Source organism: Aquila chrysaetos, unplaced genomic scaffold (assembly GCF_900496995.4).
Source record: "Aquila chrysaetos chrysaetos unplaced genomic scaffold, bAquChr1.4, whole genome shotgun sequence".
Taxonomy (NCBI): Eukaryota; Metazoa; Chordata; class Aves; order Accipitriformes; family Accipitridae; genus Aquila; species Aquila chrysaetos.
This window is the reverse complement of record NW_024470388.1, coordinates 195,918-218,176: the sequence shown is the minus strand read 5'-3', so window position 1 is coordinate 218,176 and position 22,259 is coordinate 195,918. Positions and strand designations below refer to the sequence as shown.

Here is a 22,259-nt window from a genome sequence, read left to right as displayed (position 1 = left end):
CCATTTAGGAAAGCAACATTATTCTACATTCAGAAAAATGAATCAATGGTAATTGAACAGTAAAATCCCACATGTTTCTGTTGATCTGTAAAGCCTGACTAAGGAGAAAGGTCTATCTGATATCTAAACAATAAAAAAACATGGTGCACTAAAACATAATTGCTGTATATTAAATAGCCATCTTTTCCACTGAATTGACCAAACCAGTATCTATTATGCAAGAAGTAGAATAAGCGGACAAAAAGCAGAAAAAGGTCAATAAGACCTAATGCTTAAAATCAATGAATCACATAGGTTGGAAAGGTCCTCCAGTGATACTCAGCGCAACTTCCCACTGAGAGCATGTCCCATCAGAGGAGCTGCCTGGGGCCAGACAGAGATCCCACCACCTCTCTAATCCATGACCATGTTCATGGTAAACAATTTTTTTTCCTTTTAACAGCTGGAATTTCCAGTGTTCCAACTTGTGCCATTGTCTCTCTGAGAAGAGTCTGGCTTCACCTTTTCTATACCCTTTCATGAGGTATCTGAATAGAAGATACGACCTTGCCTTGCCTTCTTAGGGCTGAGCAAATCCAGTTCCCTCGGCCACCCCTCATTCATCCTGTGCTCCAGCCTCTCAACCACCTTTGCAGCTCTTCGCTGGACTTGCTCCCATCTGCCAATGTCTGTCTTGTGCCAGGGAACCCAAAAACTGGGCAGAGTACTCCACTGCTGTCTTGCAAATGTCAAAAAAGGGGAAACCACCACTTCCGTCAACCTGCTCACTACATTCCTGCGGCCCTACTTGTTATAAAACAAAAACAAATTCAACTTCATCTGTTGAAAGTCACTTTCTAAATCCACACGTTAACATGAATCACCACTATGCAAAGCACTGCAATGCAAGGAGATAAGGGCTTGAGCTCACATAATTAATACTGTACAAAACAGAACAAGACCCCCTCCATGTTAAAGATCAGTCTAGAAAACAGTAAGACACAATTTCCCAGGGGAGCACCTCTAGATTGATGCACTCTCTGCCAGCAGAGAACTGAGGCAATTCTTGAATTGAGTCCAATTTTGAGAAGTACCTGACAAGAGAATAATGAGTTGCCAGAAACAGAGACAATTTGCACTCTCTCTAACCCAGAGAAGCACACAAGTTAACTACTCTGCTGCTGAGAATCAAGACGATGGGCTAAGAGCTTAATTTCAGTGTCACAGATACTGAAAATAATTTTAGTCTGCTGGTGGATGACCATCTTCATTTCACTTTGTGAGGACACTACACAAGTTTAGGATTTTGTGACTTGCAGATATGCTGAATCATGCTGTAGAACACAGCATGCATCTAACAAAGCTTTTCCCACCCACCCAAATCCCTCTATTGACCAGAAATCTTCTAGCATCATGAGGCTGGCATATGGAAGAGCCGAGATCTGAGGACACTGAGGTCACAGGACAGAAATCCTGACACAGGCATAGAATTCCTCACTGATGGGAAATGTTGCTGAAGAACACAAAGCTCCTTTAGAGACAAGAATACAGGAACAGCTTAATGCTGTGCTGGATTACTGAGCAATTAAAGCAAGATATCAAACATACTCTTCTAAAATAGACCATGATTTTCCCCCCATCTTTTCTCAGTTTTTACTGACTTAGGGAAGAAATGCATATCATTACATGTTCACTTTCAACCCAAAGAAGATTATATAGTAGAACGTACCTGTACTACTTGTTTCTGTGGCTGTGTTGGCTGTGTGGTTGAAATTTGCATTTTGTCCCGAGTGCCCCGGGTACGTTCACTACCCACCGAAGTCATCATATACAGTATATACAAAACAATGTATGTACAAAATAAAAAATCTGAAAAGAAAAAAAAGCATGAGTTAAGGCAGAGTACTGATTCAATACCCAGATAATATACAAATGCAGTAGCTTGAACTCTTCCTGCCTTTACCACGAACTCTATACAGAGACTCCTGAGAAAGCAGCTTTAATACACTATTATTGGATTTATTGCAGTCTTTACAGTGAAGGGGGAAATACAGTGTATAAAAAGCATTTTTGTCAGCTGATTGGGATCTGTCTAGATCTGTACTTCCAGACAACATCTAAATCTCACAGCTTTTCCCAGTTATTTAACATATAGACTTTTCTATCTGCTACTCTGCTGAAATTCCAGCTCCAGCTGTATCACTCCTTAAATTTCTGTAATACCTGCTGTCTTGTTTTGATGCCTGGAATTTAACCACTCATACCCACTCAGAATGCCAACACAAAAATCACATTCACAAACCAAGCCGTTCCTTTCTCCCCTATCATTAAACTGCTTTCCTGCACATATACAGAGGTCGTGGCCAACACCCACTCTACTTCTCACCTCTCATTTATAAGAGAAATTATGATCCTTGCCTTTAAATACAGCCTCTGTAGCCAGTATTTTTGTTTTATGTTCTCCCTCATACTTAAAGAAATTATTTACTAAACTACCTATTACCCTGCTTTAAACATACCTTTGTGGTATGGCAACAAAGAAACCCAAAAGAAAACTCACACCCCACACACACATAAGTGCTATCCCATTTGTGGCAGTCAGCTTTCATTCTCATTCATCCTCTACCATTAAAATTACTTTGAAACAAGAAATTTATTATTCCCCCTGTGTTTGTACAGCAACTAACACAAGGCTAATTGATGAGTATGGTTTATAGTAGCTATGGTAACTGGAAATGGATCTCTCAACCGGTCAGAACAGTCATGGTCAACTGCTTGGTTTCTGTCCCCATGACACTGGGAAGTAAAACCTGCAAATTTAGGGAACTAAGGAGAACCTGCAAGTGGTGCACCTAGGCAGAAGGAGATGTGCAAACAAGCAGCAAAGTGCTTTTACTGCAGCCCCAATGTATGAACATGCCCGAGCATGCAACTTGTCAGGGCAGCAGCTTTGGTGCAAGCTGGCTATCACTGAGTTCAATGCACAATAATGCTCAGATGAAAACTGAGCAAACTGCTGTGACTGCATGGACAAGGATGTGTTCAATACCCAGCTGCTCACTAGCATTCACAAGTAATGGGTACTCAACAATTAAAGTTGCGATGAGATGCTTCAGTTTAAACATTGATTCACAATGCTCATGAGTCTCATCTAGAATCAAAGACAATTAACCCCATTATCATCTAAATCTCTTCTTCACTTTAAATGTTGTTGGCCAAAATTGAAGCTAGACATTGAATTCCTTTATGTGCTAGTTAAAGCATTCAATAAAGTCTGAGGAGAAAGTATATTTCCATGAACTCTTACATATTTAACAAGAAAAGGCCTGCCTTTACCAGGAACTGACTATAGTATGAGCTGAACTGGAACACTGTGTTTCTCCAGCTTTATGAATATATTCACCAAAGCCAATCTGTCTCCCAGTCTCTTAAAGTAGTCTAACTTTGTTGTCTTCTAAGCCCCAGAACACACAGGCCTTCAGAGCACTGCGCTTGACACCCTAAAAGCCAGATACAGTCAGAACAGAGGTTATTCAAGCTCACAACAACATGTTCTATGGAAAGCAAAATATTTTAAACATGTTATGGACAGTCTTCAGTTGAGTTTGCAGTAAAAATTACTTTTGCTCTTTGTGTTAAAATCTGCTTTAAGCGCCTTGCTGACTGGACTGCCAATGTCCAAAAACTAACTTAAGTTTATATACACTAATAATGACCTTTGGGTTGGTTTTTGGTTGTTTTATTTTTGTTGGTTTGCTGTTTTTTTTTTTAAAGTATCCATCAGCTCATCAGGATTTGAACCTAGCAATGAAAAAAAAACCCTGAACAGAGAACATGACAGAGAGCACTAACCTCTCTGAAAGACAAGCTAATAGTTTCAAATATGATTGTCTGGAATTAGCCCACTGTGATTTAAGATATATTGAGAAATTACAACTCCACTGGGTCTCAATTTGTTCATCATTTCTGAATTAACATCCCGTTTACGCAGATTCTGGTACCTAGAAATTCTGACATACATTTCAATGCTATTTTCTCTAATTTCACCAAAGCTACTCAAAATATTGCGATCCATGTTTTGGACATGATGGCAGTGCACACACGTTAAAACAAAGAGTTTTACGTTTGTTTGTAAAGCACACGCTGAACTATAGGCTATACTTCTGATAGCCAGGCAACCTATGGTTCCTGAGGAGGACTGTGTCTTTTCTCCCTCTCCTAACATATATTTTACAGTGCCTCTGTATCACAGCTGTTTAAGCCATGTTTGTTTTTCAGGATGAAAGGATACTTTAAGGAAAAAGGCAGGCACACAAGCATTTGAAACACTCCTGGGAGATGAAGTGGCACAGCAAGATCAGCCTGCTGGTGGGAACAGAGCCCAAACAACCAGAACAGTATAACAGGATCTTTAAAGAAGATCCTCATCTTGCTGACTGTGCAGCCCATCAGCAGCAAAATTTGGCAACGGGTCCGAAGCAGAAAACCAGCAAAGGTGAGAGCCTCTTCCTGGCAGCAGTATGGACTTGCACTTGCTTCAGACAAGTGTGGAAACACACCCTCAGTTTGACATTCCCCATCAAGCCAACACGGATGCGTTATAATCCATTTCAGACACAACCCAATCTTCTTAAAAGCACGATTGGCAGCTTGATATAAAGGGAGCTTTAAAAATAAAGCTATTTTATTCCCCCTTAGTTGGCTCCCACTATCTACAAGCAGCATCCAGACACAGCAACCAGCTCAGCCCCAGCACACACGGGGAACAGCTGAAGGACTCTGCTCCACCATCAACAGTGCACTAACCAGGGAAACATTGCACCTCCTTGGCACAGGTATGTCTTCACCACGCCAGGCTGAGGCTTGACACCCTACCACACCTACTCCTTAGAGTACCGAAGCAGTGGGCAGAAAGGAGGCAGATAGCCACTGCCTTCAAATTACCGTAGTGACTACAATTGTGAGCATTAAGTGGGATATTACTTATTAATAAGATGGGGCTAAACATTTCCTTGCTCGCAAAGCAGCTGCTTATTCTCTCCAATTCCTCATATTAAAGTCTGTTTGGCAGGCTGTTGTCATAGCAATAAGTAGGATATCACAAACTGATAAACTTAATTTTAACTGCAGATCAAATGAGGAAAGAAGATTAGAAACTGGAAGACAACTCTTAATTAAAATCTATTTAATAAAGATCAAAAAAAATATTCAAACAAGCAGATGTTTCAGTTTCCATGTCAGGGTCTGGCTCAGTGCAAAAGTCCCTCATCAACAGGTAATATTTGACCTTGTAGACACATTGCAACTCTAGTAAGCAGCCGAAACAGCTCTATTTTAAAGAAATAGACACATGTTAAAGAAAACAGACCCTCAGAGCACTAGCAGAAAAGGAGGAGAAAGCATTAGAGACTAGACTTTCCAAAACTGTTGTGTAAAGAAGGTGGTCATACTTTCTTTCATGACAATAAAAACAAAAAGCACAAGACTGCTGTAAACCTTTTTTTCACTGATGTAATCTAGTACCTCCAGAGGAAGGTTGTCTTTACTTCTACTTTAAAAACAAAAAAACCCCAAAATAAAAAAAAAACCTTGATCAGTAGTTAAGAAAATTGTTCACTTCAAGTATGTTTAGCTTCTCAAGCTTTAAGGAATTCAAATTTCAGCACCTCCTCATAAAGAAATAACTAGACTTAAAAATGGAAAGCAGAGGCATTTAAGAAGAAAGTCATCCCAAATCTCAAGGTTGGTTTGTTTTAGTGTTTCTGTCTGTACAGCAAGTTTAGCCCAAGGACCTACAACAGCAGATATAGTATTGTATAATAAGCCATCACCAGACTGGTGATGGAATGGCAACAATTATTCTAGTTTCCAAAAGCGGTACCGAAGCATTGGTATCTCAACACCCAACTTTCCTAAAGAGACCAAATCCCACTCCCTCCCAAAGTCTCCATACCATTAAGTCTTATTCGACACATTTAGTTGGGTTTTTGCTTTGGATTTTAGAAGGAAAAGAGGAAGGCAAAGAATCAAAGAGTAATTGAATGCATATCAACACAAAAAGGAGATTTTTAAAGCTATCATAATGCTTTCTTTGATCTTTTGTTCAGCTTTCCTTTGGCAAGAAATCTAGTCCTTTTAGACTCAAGTCAGAAAAGCTAGAGATACACAGAATACAAATTGACTTGACAGGGTGGCAAGCCCCACAAGACACAGTAAATCTATTCCTGAACTTCCAGGGACAGACCACGCACTGCAATACCACCTGACTTTCAAGAATCCTTCTGAAGTTAAATATTCACTTCCATCAACTGAACAAAACATTTGCAGTTTCAATTCTTTTCCTGAAGCAGTCTCGAGAAAGTTATTTTCTTGACTCTCTGGACAAGGAGGTGTGGTAAAGAACACTATGCAGAAATCTATGTGAACACCTTAAAAGTGTGATTGCTTTTTATACTCTAATGACAAAGCTACTCAGTCAAGGATTTCTCACAACGACAGGGCTGGGAAAAGGCTGCAGGACACTGCCCCATGATGGCATGACTACTGTACATGTACAATGAGTCTAGATTTTACTGCTACAGCAGTAGCGTGACATGAGCATGAGGAAAGAGAACGGAGAAAAAAAACATGTCTGCAAAGCATCGATGCAATGCATTTCCCTCAAGTGCTGTTGTCTAAAGAATCTCACCACCTTTATTACTGCTTGAAAGGGGAAAAGAGTTTGCAAGAGTCATATGTTCCTCAGGAGCACTGCTGATTACTCAGTGTCTGTATTGCCCCAAGCCAACAATACTGAACCTGAGCTTATGGATCCTGTGAGGATTCACGTCTCATCTTATGGTCTTCTATGATAAATAGGAAGAATATTGATGGCCAGGAGTAGACCTGCATCACTTGCAGAACACCACAGGAGAGAAACTGTACTATCTGTATGCTCTCATGTTTTACCAAGAAGAGAGGATTGCTGGGAGTGGCCAGAGTACCAGCACAAACATATAAACTAACATATACACCTCCAGTTGTGTTAGCAAGCGTACTGAATAAACAAGTGAATACTCTTACCCACCTTTCTTAAAACCCACTAAGTTGTTAGTTGAAATTATTCTTCTGCCAAGTCAATCTATAATTAGCTAAGAACACAACCCGATCTACAGAAATCAATAATTTCTCATTACCAGCATGTCCTGGTTTCAGCTGGGATAGAGTTAATTGTCTTCCTAATACCTGGTACAGTGTTATGTCTTGGATTCAGTATGAGAAGAATGTTGATAACACTGATGTTTTCAGTTGTTGCCATATAATGTTTAGTCTCAAGTCAAGGATTTTTCAGCTTCTCATGCCCAGCCAGCAAGAAGGCTGGAGGGGCACAAGAAGTTGGCACAGGACACAGCCAGGGCACCTGACCCAAACTGGCTAACGGGGTATTCCATACCATGTGACATCATGTCCAGTATATAAACTGGGGGGAGTGGGGGAATCGCTGCTCAGGGACTAACTGGGCATCGGTCAGCAGGTGGTGAGCAACTGCATTGTGCATCATTTGTATATTCCAATCCTTTTATTGTTACTATTGTCATTTTATTAGTGTTATCATTATTAGTTTCTTCTTTTCTATTAAACCATTCTTATCTCAACCCACAAGTTTTACTTCTTTTCTCTCCCCCATCCCACTGGGGGGGGGGGGGGGGGAAGTGAGTGAGTAGCTGCATGGTGCTTAGTTGCTGGCTGGGGTTAAACCACAACACAGCAATAAAAAAAAAAAAGTTCATTTCAAGGATTAATATTTCTAAGCAAATGTTATACAAAGGAAGACAAAGAAATATACAAATAGGTCTTACAAATAAAAGACAAGACAGCATTGTTTTGGAAGTGTCCTGGTTTCAGCTGGGATAGAGTTAACTGTCTTCCTAGTAGCTGGTACGGTGCTATGTTTTGAGTTCAGTATGAGAAGAATGTTGATAACACTGATGTTTGCAGTTGTTGCTAAGTAGTATTTAGACTAAAGTCAAGGATTTTTCAGCTTCTCATGCCCAGCCAGCAAGAAGGCTGGAGGGGCACAAGAAGTTGGCACAGGACACAGCCAGGGCAGCTGACCCAAAGTGGCCAACGGGGTATTCCATACCATGTGACGTCCCATCTAGTATAGGAACTGGGAAGTGGGGGCAGGGAATCGCCGCTCGGGAGGACTAGGGAGGACTAGCTGGGTGTCAGTCAGCAGGTGGTGAGCAATTGCACTGCGCATCATTTGTACATTCCAATCCTTTCATTATTACTGTTGTCATTTTATTAGTGTTATAGTTTCTTCTTTTCTGTTCTATTAAACCGTTCTTATCTCAACCCGCGGGTTTTGCTTCTTTTCCCGATTTTCTCCCCCATCCCACTGGGTGGGGGGGAGTGAGTGAGCGGCTGCGTGGTGCTTAGTTGCTGGCTGGGGTTAAACCACGACAGGAAGAGAAAGAAGTGCTCATCTCCAAAAGACTGGAGTTAGGCAAAGGCTGGTCACATATCCAGAGCACCTCTCAAAAGCATGATGTGGAAGGGGGACTGAACAGTGCATGTTTTCCACTAGTAGAGCAAGTTTCAATCATGAAAGTTAAGTAATATCATTAACATTATTTTTAAAAAATCTTCTAATCTCACAATAGCTATCTTTGCTATTATCCCAGTGTCTCTGCCTAATAGACACGGTTTACATTTTAGTATATACTGGTGATTATCTTAGCTTTAATCAAAATCTGCCAACTACACCCAATAAACGTCCAGCTGACGTGTGGAAAACAGACTCCACAATCAGTGAGATTGTAAAGTAGGTATGTTCGTTCAGCGCTGGGCAGCACGGGGGGTAGTCCCACCAAAGTCGTGCGCGCCCGACTCGACTGTATAAACTTGAAGCGAACTGCTGAGTGTTACATATTCACAATACGCCTATACATATACATGACCTATCCCCGCTTCATATTAAAATTAGCTCTGAGAGGTCATTTCCATAGTCTCCTCTCAACTGTGCTTGCGCAGTGCCTCTTTATGGTGGTCGTCTGGTGGTCGCAGAGATGAAGATAGATGACTCCTCTTCATCACCGCTAGTAACCTCTTTTCTTGTGCAGGCTCAGTGGTTTCTTGGTATTCACCCAAGCCGCAAGACCAGTCTTAGCTGGCTCTTGGGGCCACCTCCTGCTTCTTATCAGGAACTGTCTCTACCTCATTGGCTGGTTCTTGGGACCAGCTCTTCTTATCAAGGACTGTCTCTACCTCAGCTAATTTCAACAATGTAAGCACTAAGCATCATCTTTCATCTCCCTTTATTATGTCTACTGAGATTCTTTTGACTCCCCTTGTCTCACAGCAGACTTGCCTTCATCATTTCTTTATAAATATTCAAACTTCAGAGGCAACAAGTGCCATTATTCATACAGAAATTTCTGAAGGAAGAATCTAAATTTCCCCCACATTCAACTTTTACTGGTATTAAAAAAAAAAAAAAAAAAAAAAAAAGAGACAATCGCACTAAAATCAGAGAAGCCTAACCAACTTCCACCTAGGGCTTTATCTTTCACACAACCAAGGCAATCTTCAGACTGCTAAAAACCTGGTTAGCAAAATCCACCCAGCTCTGCTGCTGTCAGAAGACAACACTCCTGAGTGATTCTGGACAATCAAAAGGCAGTGAATGTCTTGGAAGATTCAGATGACTTGACCTTATGTTTCAGACATCAATATCTACAAAGTCACTATTTTCATCTTTGGCTGCCTTTCTGCAAGAACACCATTTTAGATAGCAACTGGCTGGACTTCCACATGCAAAAAGAATGAAGTCCTGCTCCCTGTCCTAATTATAAGCCCCATGTTTGCAAGGACCTGCAAGATGCACCAGTTACCAGCACTTACCATTGACAGTAATGAAACTTTAAGTAACAAAGACCCAATTAGACTAACTACATGTTATTTTCTATCTAAGCACCACTCAAATATCAGAACTAGAAGATCTTACTAGACCATAACATAGACCAGACCACAGTTGTTGCCATGAACTAGACAAAAAAAAAAAAAAAAAAAAAGCTGCACTGGTCCACATAGAAATATAATATATAGAAAATAGGAATTCTCTTTGAGAAGCAGCGATCAGGGGATCCTATGAGGAAGGGACAACAGCAAGTTCACTTTTGAAGTATGTTTCTCTGCTGAGGAATATTTTAAGAAAAGCTCTGGCCTGTCCTGATATTCTAAGGCCTGAAGGAAAAATTAAATACATGTTCCCATCATCTTTGATGGAAGGACCTCATTTCTTGTCCTCTGTCATAGAAAAGGCTTTTCTTATGTAAACCCTCTCTAAAAGCTACCAAAGTAAAAGAGATAATGCATTCCCATCACTGACCACACCATATGCTGTCCTGAACTGTCAAATGACTCAGTATCTCAGGTCAGGAAGCATATAGAGTACCACAGTGGCTCAGAGGTGGTGTCTGGTGCTTGCACAGCCATGCACACACTCTTGCTATGGGAGGAAAGGAACACCTCCATTTCCGAGTCCTCTTATTTTCTAGCCTAAGGAGATAAAGGAAAATACTAGCCAAGTCAATACACAGTATACTCTCTGTTTATTCCATCACTGCTACATTCAGTGGTGAAGAACCATCAGTACTGCAAATCTCTTCATACCTGTTTCTCTGGGCTTGTCCCCCAAAAAAATGGAACAATCAACAAAGAAAAACAGAAGAGGTAAAGGCCTCAGTGTTTTCCCTCCTAAGGTTTCCTGAGTAGCATTCAGTGAAAGGGCACTACAATGTCAACAACTTCCAACAAAGCAGCAGCTAGCAGAACTACAGCCTAGTCACACCCTGCAACAAATACTCAGACTGAATTATATACTGCATTAACTAGGAGGCTTGTAAAAAACATTAACTAATACTTCACAAAAGGAAAGCTTTATTGCAGCTAAGAAAAAAAAAAGTGAACTAGCAGGTTTTTCAGGGTTGAAAATCATTACCCTCTGCAGCCAGAAGTAACACAGCCTTCCTGAAGTCACACACAAGTGAAGGATGGCTGAGCAGTTTGGGACAAAAAAAAAATCACAAGTTTTAGTTCCCGTTTGGGACCTGGTTATATATTCATTCAAAGTTCAATCTGTAGTGCAGGTAGAACCCAAACAGTTTATTCCATTAAAATCAAGTTTCAGCTCATATTTAATACCACACAACTGCAAGCTGTCACCAGAAATGGCATTCCTGCTCCCGTACCCCTTAACCACATAATATTGCTACTTCCCTTCAATCAGACTAATGATCATGCAGCTGCAGAGAGAGTCAGTTCAGTGAGCTGACCCAAGAGCAAACTAAACCCTCTAAAACAAAACAGTGAGTCAGTTGAATAAGCTTATCCAGTGGAAAACTATGTGGCTATACAACTGCTGAATCTGATGCGAGGGATAGGGATCAAGTTCATGAGGAAAGGGGGAACTTGCATTTCAGCAGCCATGCAGCATAGGTAAAATGTGAGGTTTCACATTTTATTTTCCTGGGATCCAGTATAGCAAGACTTGATCCTGGTGAGGCCCTCTGCACACAACAACAAAAACATTAAAAATGCCTTGTAGGCATTTTAAAAAATAAAAAACTCCCAGGAAGGGACTCTGCCAGCAGATTGACCTTGAATATATCTTTTGATCACCAGTGGGAAAATAGAGACTCATATCACCTTTACTGAGGAACACTCCTTAATGCCCAGCCTCTTGAATACCTGTTAGCATTCAGTAACTTGCAGTGAAGAATACACTTAAAAAAATTTGGAGGTGCTTCTATCCAAACAAGAGGAGGCTATAATCAACCAACATTAGGACAGCCTGACTAACACAGCTTATGGTAATCTAGAACACAGTCCTTTCCCCCAGCCACAGAAGTATCTGTCTACATTCAGTTTCAGGCATTAAACTAGAGACTCAAACTACCCTAAAGAAATTTAGCCACCAAAAGCAATCTTTAATGACTTTGTACACACAACTAAATATTCAATGCTTTTGCTGGTCATCTTTGAATTTCATTTTCACAGGAATAATACACTTACACATTGTGGGAAAATAACGGAAGAATGGTGAGGAGGACTGTAAACACACTCAAGTGGCTTGCAGCTGGGGTGTAGAAAAATACATATATCATTCTAATTGTTGTCTGTCCTTGTGTGTTGGACAAGTAGAATATCTGCGTTCAGATAACGTAGGCCTGTGATAGACTTAGAGGCACCCTATCAAACACGCTTGAGATTCCTGCCCTGCTGCGGGAAAGATCAAAGCACAATGGTAAACTACGCCTGCACAAATCTCTGAAAAACAGGCACAAACAGCAGGTTCAGCGATCCTCTAGCAAGGACCGAGCTCCTCGGTGCCTGCGTTCCCGCTTGTGTGCCTCTGCCCGGGTGCTGCTTTGGGGATCCCCTGGTTTGCGAGGTAACAAAAATAAATTTAGTCTTTGCATTTCATCTGTGGTTTTGTGGTTGTTCCTGCATCCTGCCTGTGCTGGCTCATGCATTTGGCATAGTCAACAGGGTCAAGGAACAGCCATGACTGAAAAAGAAGTTGGGGACTGGGGAGGCCACGATGGTGACTCCCCATATTCCGGGATGGCCCAGTACTGAGGACTGGACCCCCGTGGCCACTTTCCTGGCTAAACTGGCTCTGCCAGAAGCATGGCCTAAAATAGATGACAGGGCAGTGGTTACCCCCCAGACAATTGAAACAGCTATGCACGGGTTGCCATGGAAAGCAGCATCAGATTCTTCTCGCAAATTAGCAGGGAGATTGGGATAGTTGTTAACTACTGGTCTTTCTTAGAGCTATTCACCGTGAAGTTGTTGCATTACAGAGTAAGATGAGAGAATTGGAAAAGGAAGTCGGGACTTTACAAGATGCAAAGATGATCATGCAAGAAGTAATTACTATTCAAGCAGAGTGGTTCTATGGGCTGCAAGATAATGTAGAGTGGTTGGTAGTGTGTATTGCTAATAAACAAAGGGACAAATATGAAAAAAGTAAGGTTTCGATTTCCCAAGTTCGTGCTCTCACCACAAAATGGTCATAGGATCCCAAGGAACGGGATGGAAATATTCAGAGTGAGTCCTCGGACTCCGAGATTGAGTTTGAATTTGATCCGGACTTAAAAGGCAGGGAGGTGGTAGAAGCACAACCCCTCATACAAATGATGGGACAGCAGAAACAAGCAGAGGGGAGTGCAGATCACACGTACTTACGCTCCAAAAAGAGTTAAGGGAATTCTTAGAGATCTATCAGAAAAAGAGTGGGGAAGGCATACTGGCATGGATTTTTGCAAGCTTGGGATAGTGGAGCTGCATCCATCCATTTATTAATAGGTGAAAAAAATTTATTAAGCCTGTTGCAAATATTCTGATAAAGAAATCAAAATTTAATCACATAGAAGAGTTAGGTTTGATTAAGAAGTAAAATTGTGAAGCATAATGTATAGGATTGTTAAGTTTGAAATGTAGCCATAGAAACTTTAGGAACTGTGTTATGTGTGACTATAGGAACCTTAATATTGTTGAAGTTTGAAATAGCTAACCATGGAAACCTCACCAGGAAGTTACTGGTTTTTCTATGTTTTGTTTCAAGAAACTAAGGAAACTGTCATGGACACCAGTTATGCTGCTTGGAAACCCCTTACCCTTCCCATCTCAATTTGAGTATCGAAGATTCCAATCAGTAGAGCTAAGTGAAATTGACCAATGATTGTTTTTAAATAAGAATATTGATAAGGTTATAGAATCAAAGGACCAATCATTATAAAGGTTAAATTTAAGAGCAAGCATAGTATGCATTTTTATGTAAAGAACTTATGTAACAATGACCTGACAGAAAAAGTCTATAAAAACTGATGGATTTTGATACTAAGTTGGACACGCCTTTGGAGGAGCGATCCCCCATGTCCCCAGCGCTGCAATAAATGAAGTGCCTGCTTTTTAACTTCACATTGGTGTTAAGGAGTTTTATTCCGGATTTCGGTAACAAGCCCTATAGCCAAGGATAATCAGATACAACAAGGATATGCTCAGTTACAAAATATCAGAGGTCCTGATGGGCAAGATATTATTGCACCTACACTACATCAATGGTTGCGTGCAGCAGTTTTAACAGCATATGCAGAACCTGCCAAATTAGTGTCATCCCTCAGGAAGTGGTGTACAATGGAAGAAGGTATTAATTTGGTGCAGCAGATGGGGATGGCTCATGCATTGGTTACAGGATCCAATCCGGACAGGGTAGCAGTAACAAGTATCAAAATGCAGTTTTTGAGAGGAGTGCCTGCCTCATTAAAACCCTCGATTATACCAGCAGCGACAAATGCTATGGGTAATATAGGCACCCTAGCAGATACCTTGAGGGAAATTGGGGCTGTAATTTCAGGACCATCTATTCGGGTGGTAAATAAAGGAAGGCCAGCAAAACCAAAAGGAGTTACAACACAGGTGACGAGGAAACAAATGCGGAATAACCTTGTACAAACTGGCATCCCACAATCAGAAATAGATGGAATCACATCATCAGAAACGTTTCGCTGATGGCAAAAGTTAGCATCTATCCAAAAAAGCCAACCGCCCCAGCCCCACCACCAATTCCACGCCCACCCTCCACCCCTGCCTGCCACCTCAAGGCAATGCACTACCTGGCAAATACCAAAACAGCAGAAATGAAGGTTTGGCAGGTCCCCCAAAATTGCTGAATCCTATTTGGCCTGTTTGAAAACCAGATGGCACTTGGAGAATGACTAGATTATAGAGAATTGAACAAAGTCACCCCCCTACTTGCAGTTACGGTACCAGACATGGTAGAAAAAAAAAAATCAGCAAAAGTTTACAACTCTGGAAGGTGGTGATAGATCTTCCTAATGCTTTCTTTTTGATAGCCATTACATATTTGTAAAGCACGTGCACATAATTGTACTATTTGTACGCAGTTACATTTAAGGGCATTATATAGGCCATAGAGAAAGATAAAAGGGGGTCAGTGGGCCTTGACTAGTTGACAGGTTGATTACATGGGCCCCCTGCCCCTGTCGAGGGGGTGGCGATACGTATTCACTGCTGTAGATACAGCAGCATGACTGGTTTTTGCTAAACCCACCAAATATGCTAAGCAACATAGCACAACTGAAGCATTAGAACAACTCATTCTCTCTCAAAATATTAGCTACAGGGGAAATGGAATTGTTTACACCAACAGATTGCATGGTGGGACCGTGACCTATTAGCCTAGACATGAAGATTCATATAATAACCCCTGAGAATGCCATATGGTTCTGTACCCCAACTTCTGCTCTTATTTTACATCCTCTATTGATATCAGATTCTTGAGTTCTTGTATTTCAGGTAACTTTGATGAATACCTGCATCTTATCTAGAGGAGATAGCATTGGAACAGTGTTATTGGTGTCATGAACCCAACATCAAATTGAAGTTCAATCTGAAAAAGCACAAGCCATAGCTCTCCAATCTATGTGGGCAAATACCCCACATCAGGTTATCAAACCCAGAGTGATATTAGCTGAAGGAGCTGGAGCAACAGTGTATGTATTACTGGAAGGAGATGACATTCCTGTTTTCCTCCCTTATCACAGGTTGGCTCGTCATGCTTTGTAGTCTTGTACTACAAGCACGTGCCCTGGATACATTTCTGCAAGATCAACATGTAAGTACTTGGATTTGGTCAGTCTCTACTGTAACTAAATCATCTGCCTTTTGTATCAAGGGAAGATTAACAGCTGCAGATCTTTTGACAACATGCTTCATTGGCATGCCAACCCCAGTAGCTATATTACAGAATTATACTGTGCTAAGTGCTTCTGATATTAGTGTTTCTCATTGCTATTTTTTCTGAGTAGGTAACAGCTGTACGCCAACAAACATTACAAAATCAATTGGCAGTGGACTATTTCCTCCTTCGACACCATAAACGCTGCTTCGATTTCGAAGGCATGTGTTGCTTCAACATAACTGATGAATCAGCCAGCGTAGAGGACGACATTCAATATCTCCAGGACTTAATGCATCAAATGAAACAATCTACTGCTGATGCCTGGCTGGCTGAGTAGTTTAATTCCCTGACAGGATGAATGGGACACCTGATTCAAAGCATTATTGTAGAGATAAGTTTATTCCTTTTTCTATATGTTTATTGCATGCCTCTAAATTACTCTGCACTACACCCCACAAGACCAGATAAACACCTCCAGCTTTGCCAGCCCCAGTAGAAGTGGTCTCTTGAGCGAGGGGGTGGAATGTGGGAAAATAACGGAAGAATGGCGAGGAGGATTGTAAACACACTCAAGTGGCTTACAGCTGGGGTGTAGAAAAATACATATATCATTCTAATTGTTGTCTGTCCTTGTGTGTTGGACAAGTAGAATATCTGCGTTCAGATAACGTAGGCCTGTGATAGACTTAGAGGCACCCTATCAAACACGCTTGAGATTCCTGCCCTGCTGCGGGAAAGATCAAAGCACAATGGTAAACTACGCCTGCACAAATCTCTGAAAAACAGGCACAAACAGCAGGTTCAGCGATCCTCTAGCAAGGACCGAGCTCCTCGGTGCCTGCGTTCCCGCTTGTGTGCCTCTGCCCGGGTGCTGCTTTGGGGATCCCCTGGTTTGCGAGGTAACAAAAATAAATTTAGTCTTTGCATTTCATCCATGGTTTTGTGGTTGTTCCTGCATACTGCTTATGTCAGCTCACACACATCCACCCTTTCCCTATCAAAAGCCCCACCTTGAGAAGGCTTGCTCCCTCTGATGTACTTAAGAAAAGATGTACTTGAGAAGTGATGTACTTAAGGAGTGATTTACTTAAGACGACCACAAAGGTCTTGTGAAATAAGATACTTTTTGTATACACAAGGCATGCCTTGCTAACGACTGGGCCCCTGAAGGAGAACTACAAGACTGATAAGAAGGGAACATCCTACCCCAGGAGGCCCTGAAAAGTTGAATAATTGCTAATAGGCATGAAGTCAGCAAAAATCTTTGATAACTGGAGGAAAGGTAAAGGCGGCAGGGGGAGATCACGACCACCGACTCGATTCAGGACCAAGAGACTTACCCCCCCCCCCCTTTGAGCATGCGCTGTAAAATAAAAGAACACTGTACCTTTAATTCGAAGCAGGGAAACTTTAACCCAATAGAAACTGTGGTAGATAAGCAACCACCAGTAATAGTTTTGGGGAAGAACTTTGGAAATTGAATATGTATAACTGAACTGTATAAATTGCTTGCCTGTTTAGGCACGAGGGGTGCTAGCTTTGCAGATTACCACCTAGCCCCCATCTTTGCACAAACATGAACTGGAATAAAATACCTCTGCTCTGTGTGTATATTGGCATTTCCCACACCGGGTAAACGACCCCACCTGTGGGACACCACCTCTGCCAGCTCATTAAAACTCACAGCAGCCCCTCCGAGGGGGAAAGGAGGAAATCCAGACAGACTCATCCAGGAAGACAGGGCTGGGTGACTTGGAAGTTCTTCAGATGACTCTCCCCTCCACCAGGGGGAAAAAAAAAAAAAAAAAAAAAAAATAATCACAAGGCAAAGCCTCTGCAGATTGTAATTATTTGTACAGCTTTCCAGTCTATCCAAGATGAACGTGGGGTCAGCTAGAAGCCCGGGTGAGCTCGAGGTACACACACACATATATATGTAGGGTGAGGAAGCAGCTGCAGAGTACGAACTAAACAAGTTATAGATGTTCTCTTCAAAGAATACATGGAAGGACATATGATCTCAGGTCACGCTCTGGTTAAGCTATCAATACCACAAGGAAAAAAAAAAATTTAAGTAGCCAAAGCATCTCAGATAAGACTGAAGTACACCACTAAAGCTGCACAGGACATATGACCTTCCTGTATTAACTGTGACCGACTTGTCTCAAAACTACTATTCCCCACACCTCTAGTGACAATGTCAGCAGGACACTTTTGAAACAGTTTAAGCTTGGGCTAAGTCAGTACATATAACAGGAGCTACAAGCATACATCAAGGACACTTCAGGCTTGTGCTTTGTCAATAGTACCAACCTTAAGACACAAGTGTCATGGTTTGACCCCAGCCAGCAACTAAGCACCACACAGCTGCTCACTCACTCCCCCCCCCACCCAGTGGGATGGGGGAGAAAAATCGGGAAAAGCAAAACTCGTGGGTTGAGATAAGAACGGTTTAATAGAACAGAAAAGAAGAAACGAATAATGATAATGATAACACTAATAAAATGACAACAGCAATAATAAAAGGATTGGAATGTACAAATGATGCGCAGTGCAATTGCTCACCACCCGACGACCAACACCCAGCTAGTCCCCAAGCGGCCATTCCCCGCCCCCACTTCCCAGTTCCTATACTAGATGGGACATCACATGGTATGGAATACCCTGTTGGCCAGTTTGGGTCAGGTGCCCTGGCTGTGTCCTGTGCCAACTTCTTGTGCCCCTCCAGATTTCTCTCTGGCTGGGCATGAGAAGCTGAAAAATCCTTGACTTTAGTCTAAACACTACTTAGCAACAACTGAAAACATCAGTGTTATCAACATTCTTCTCATACCTAACTCAAAACATAGCACTGTACCAGCTACTAGGAAGACAATTAACTCTATCCCAGCTGAAACCAGGACAAACAGTTTAAAAAAAAAAAAAAAAAAAAAAAAACACCACCAACTTTCAGTGGACCACCCCCCTATCAGTCATTACCATTACAATCAACAGCTAGCTGTACTCACAAGATGAATAATTCATGAAACGGCAAAAAAAAAGGGGGGGGGGAAAGCTGTTAAATAACAAAGAAAACTTTTTTTAAAACTTATTAGGAAAACTAATCCAGATTAAACTAGTACCAGAACAAAAAAAGATACTGAATTGTAACAGGAGCAGGGAAAAAGACAAGTACTGGGAACTGTTGGCTTTGGCTATTAAACTACAGAAACGCATATTTCAGCTATTTGCTCTGATGTAATGCCCCATATCTAAACAGCCCCTAAAATTAATTGCTGTTTACACAGAAAAACAAACCCAATAAGATTCAAGTTAAAACCTAGGTACTCCAAATGACAGAAAGAAATAGCTAACACAAGCTCGGAGCCACACAGTCAGGACAATATCCGGAAGGGGGAATTCGCTTTGAGCAGGGTTCTTGTAAACAAGGTAGCACACAGGAAGCAGCACTCGACATCGGACATCTTGCTGCCAGATCACAAACACGCTCGGCACTTGTGCTCTCCCTGCCCCCTCCGGCTCCCTCCCGCGTCGCTGAACCGCGCTCTCCTGGAACGGCTTCCAAAGGAATTCTTTGAATAGAAACAGATACAAGCAACAGGACTAAAAATAGCCGAGCAAAAGCAGAGGCATTTGTGACGTTCTCAAACTGGTGGAAACGTACTCAAGTGCATCAAAAAAACGGGGCACCTAGTTAATTCACACTAGAATTGACAACGAGGAACAAAGTAGAAAGTGCCACCATAAAAAAAGAGTTTTGGAGGGGAGGATTAATTCAGACTTGCAACACTCAGATCACATTATAACACAACAAAAAGCAATGGTTAAATTACAAGCCACAAGTGATATAAAAGCAAATGCAGTAATTAATCAGTAAGACTATATCTATAAAATGTGCTAAAAACCTTGCGATATCAGATTTTTTTATTCTAGCTTCAGAGTTTTGGTAGCAGCACCAAAGAGCTCAGGTATCATTCCTGCACCTGTAGAGCCCTAACTCCTTGAACTAGATACTGAGGGAAGACCACCAGTACAGATCACTGCTTGTGATATGCTCACATATTCAGAAAACCAGTAGTCTTGCTGAAAAAAAAAAACTCTTAAAGAAAGCAAGATATTCTAGAATATCTTTCTATAATTTTCCTCCAGATGATGATATTTCTCAAGGTTCATCTCAGGCAAGAGGAGAATCCACCAAAATAAAAACCTAATTTTTTCACAGTGACATATACGACTCTGAATATAAAGTTCCAGAAGGAAGAAAAGAAACAATAGTTTCTAAGGCAGTATTAAAGGTTTTCTTCCTTCACAATCTTATGCTTTTACTGTGCATAAAATCTTGATGAAAACTCACGGTCCTTTGGTTCAGTTTAGTTTTCAAAAGTGAAACCTCACAAGAAGCCAAGTCCTTTTTCAAACTTTGTCAGGTGCTCAGAAACGAGCAGCCACAGAAACAGTACCAAGAACTGAAAGCCATAAGAGATCATTTTTATTTGTCTGCCAACTCTGAACTGCTCCTTCTATGGTCACAACCAGTGTCAGCATTTTGTCTAGCTTTAAACAAGGTGGGTTTTATTAGTTTCCTTTGATATTAAACCTCATCTTGACCTGCTTCAGTCAGAAAACTTGATTTTACCCCAGGTTTTCCTACTTTATTTTGAGCATTATTTTTCTCACGATCACAACTTCTCAACTTGGTGTCAGGTGTACATTCACTTATTCTTGTTCCGTTGATCTAGAATTTTCCACGAGGCCAGGTCTATCCGATCTACACCAAAACAATACTGAACTATCCAGAGATGAAGGATCAACACTCTTTACAACTTCAAACATACAACACGCTAACAGGTAAATAAAGTGCCCTCCACACAATTCATCACAAAGTCATCCAGGCTGTTCTTGTGTGTTTAACATTAAAAAAGCAAAATGAAATTTATCTCCCACTTCCTAGTTAGGTTCTTAATCTTTTTAAAGAAGATACCAAAGACAAGTGTCCTGGGTTTGGCTGGGATAGGATTAATTTTCACAAGAAGTTGGGAGGAGGCACAGCCAGGATAGCTGACCCAAACTAGTCAAGGGGATATTCGATACCATACCAATGTCATGCTCAGTATATAAACTGGGGGGGGAGTTGGCTGGGGGAGGAGGGATCACAGCTCAGGAACAGGCTAAGCATCAGGTTCCAGGTGGTGAGCAATTGCATTGTGTATCACTTGCTTTATATATTCTTTTATTATTATTTCTTCTCTCCTTGTGTTGTCCTATTAAACTGTCCTTATCTCAACCCACAAGGTTTTACCTTTTTGGTGCTTTGTTGCCAGCTGGGCTTAAACCACGACAACAAGTTACTCACATATGATGTCAAACTGTCCAAATTTTTATTATTGCACTTAATTCAGTATTTATTTTCTCTCCAACATAAGTGGGGGGGAACCACCCTTAGGCTTCTTCTAGACCCACAGTCACTGTTCCAGCTCCCTGTCTTTACCTTTTTCTGCAAGTCTAGACTGACATAAATGTTTTTTTTGGCTGCCATTTGTTTTCTGTCTCCAGTAGGAGGTTCTCACTCTCCTCCACCATTTCTTTCCAAGCCAGACTAGCTTATAATAAAATTGAAGCATGTGCAAAGATTAAAGTTTGCAAAATCTGAATGAACATATAAAGCTTTTCTTCAAAACTCCCTTCCTATTGATGGACCATTAAGAAATTCCTTTTCACAGAAATTTATTCACTCATTTTCTTAAAGCTTACATTTCCTTTTAAATATATTTTTGTATTTTGCAGGGTCATTCATTACTATGCTATACTAAACTAACAGCCCCTGATTCCACAGATGTATGCTGGCTTTATATACTGTGCAACGCAACATTAAAATACCTAAATAGAAAGCCTGTTTTCTAAAACATCCCAAGAAGATATTAGTCACCTGTCTATTTTACCATCAATCTAAAAGACCAAGCACTCCGCTGCAAGATCAAGTTATTAATTTTGAAAGAAAAGGGACTTGCACTCTCCACATCTTAGTTTCTGAAACAGTTAGCTTATTTATATTAATTGCAGCACCTCACTCTCAGTACACATGGGAATTCTGAGATTGCATCTGGAATACACGTTTTACTAACTACGGTGTTCAATTCTAGCAACAGTATTAAAATATTACAGGTATCAGCTTTAGAGATCATACTGCACCTATAAAAACTTCACTGAACAAATGCTTTGGCAATGACAATCTTTAAAACCATTTCAGCAGAAGATGTTGTAAACATCAATTTTCTCCTAGCAAACCAAAAAGCTGTATCTACACAGAAATCGAGCAAGGGATAAGCAAGGAATAATCAAGAAAAAAATATTACAAGTTTTTAAAACTGCATTACAAACTTAAGTAACAGCTTTTTAATAACAATAATAATTTTCAGTCATTTACAGAATGTTATGTAAAAATTCTAGCACAACAGGGGACTATTAAAACACGCTGTAAAAGCTGAGATGACACTGTAAATAAACTGAGAAAGCAACGGTAGGCAAG

The 22,259-nt window shown here is 41.0% G+C and overlaps 1 protein-coding gene across 1 annotated transcript in view; it reads right to left on the bottom strand.

The window, feature by feature from the left end:
* The window catches only part of LOC115338110 (ubiquitin-associated protein 2-like), a 37,088-nt gene that overhangs the window by 4,283 nt on the left and 10,546 nt on the right, over positions 1 to 22,259 (bottom strand). The window contains exon 2 of the mRNA XM_030006564.2: positions 1,709 to 1,848. Coding sequence (XP_029862424.2) covers positions 1,709 to 1,807 — 99 coding nt within the window. The 5' untranslated portion in view covers positions 1,808 to 1,848. The remainder of the gene's footprint in view (positions 1 to 1,708; positions 1,849 to 22,259) is intronic.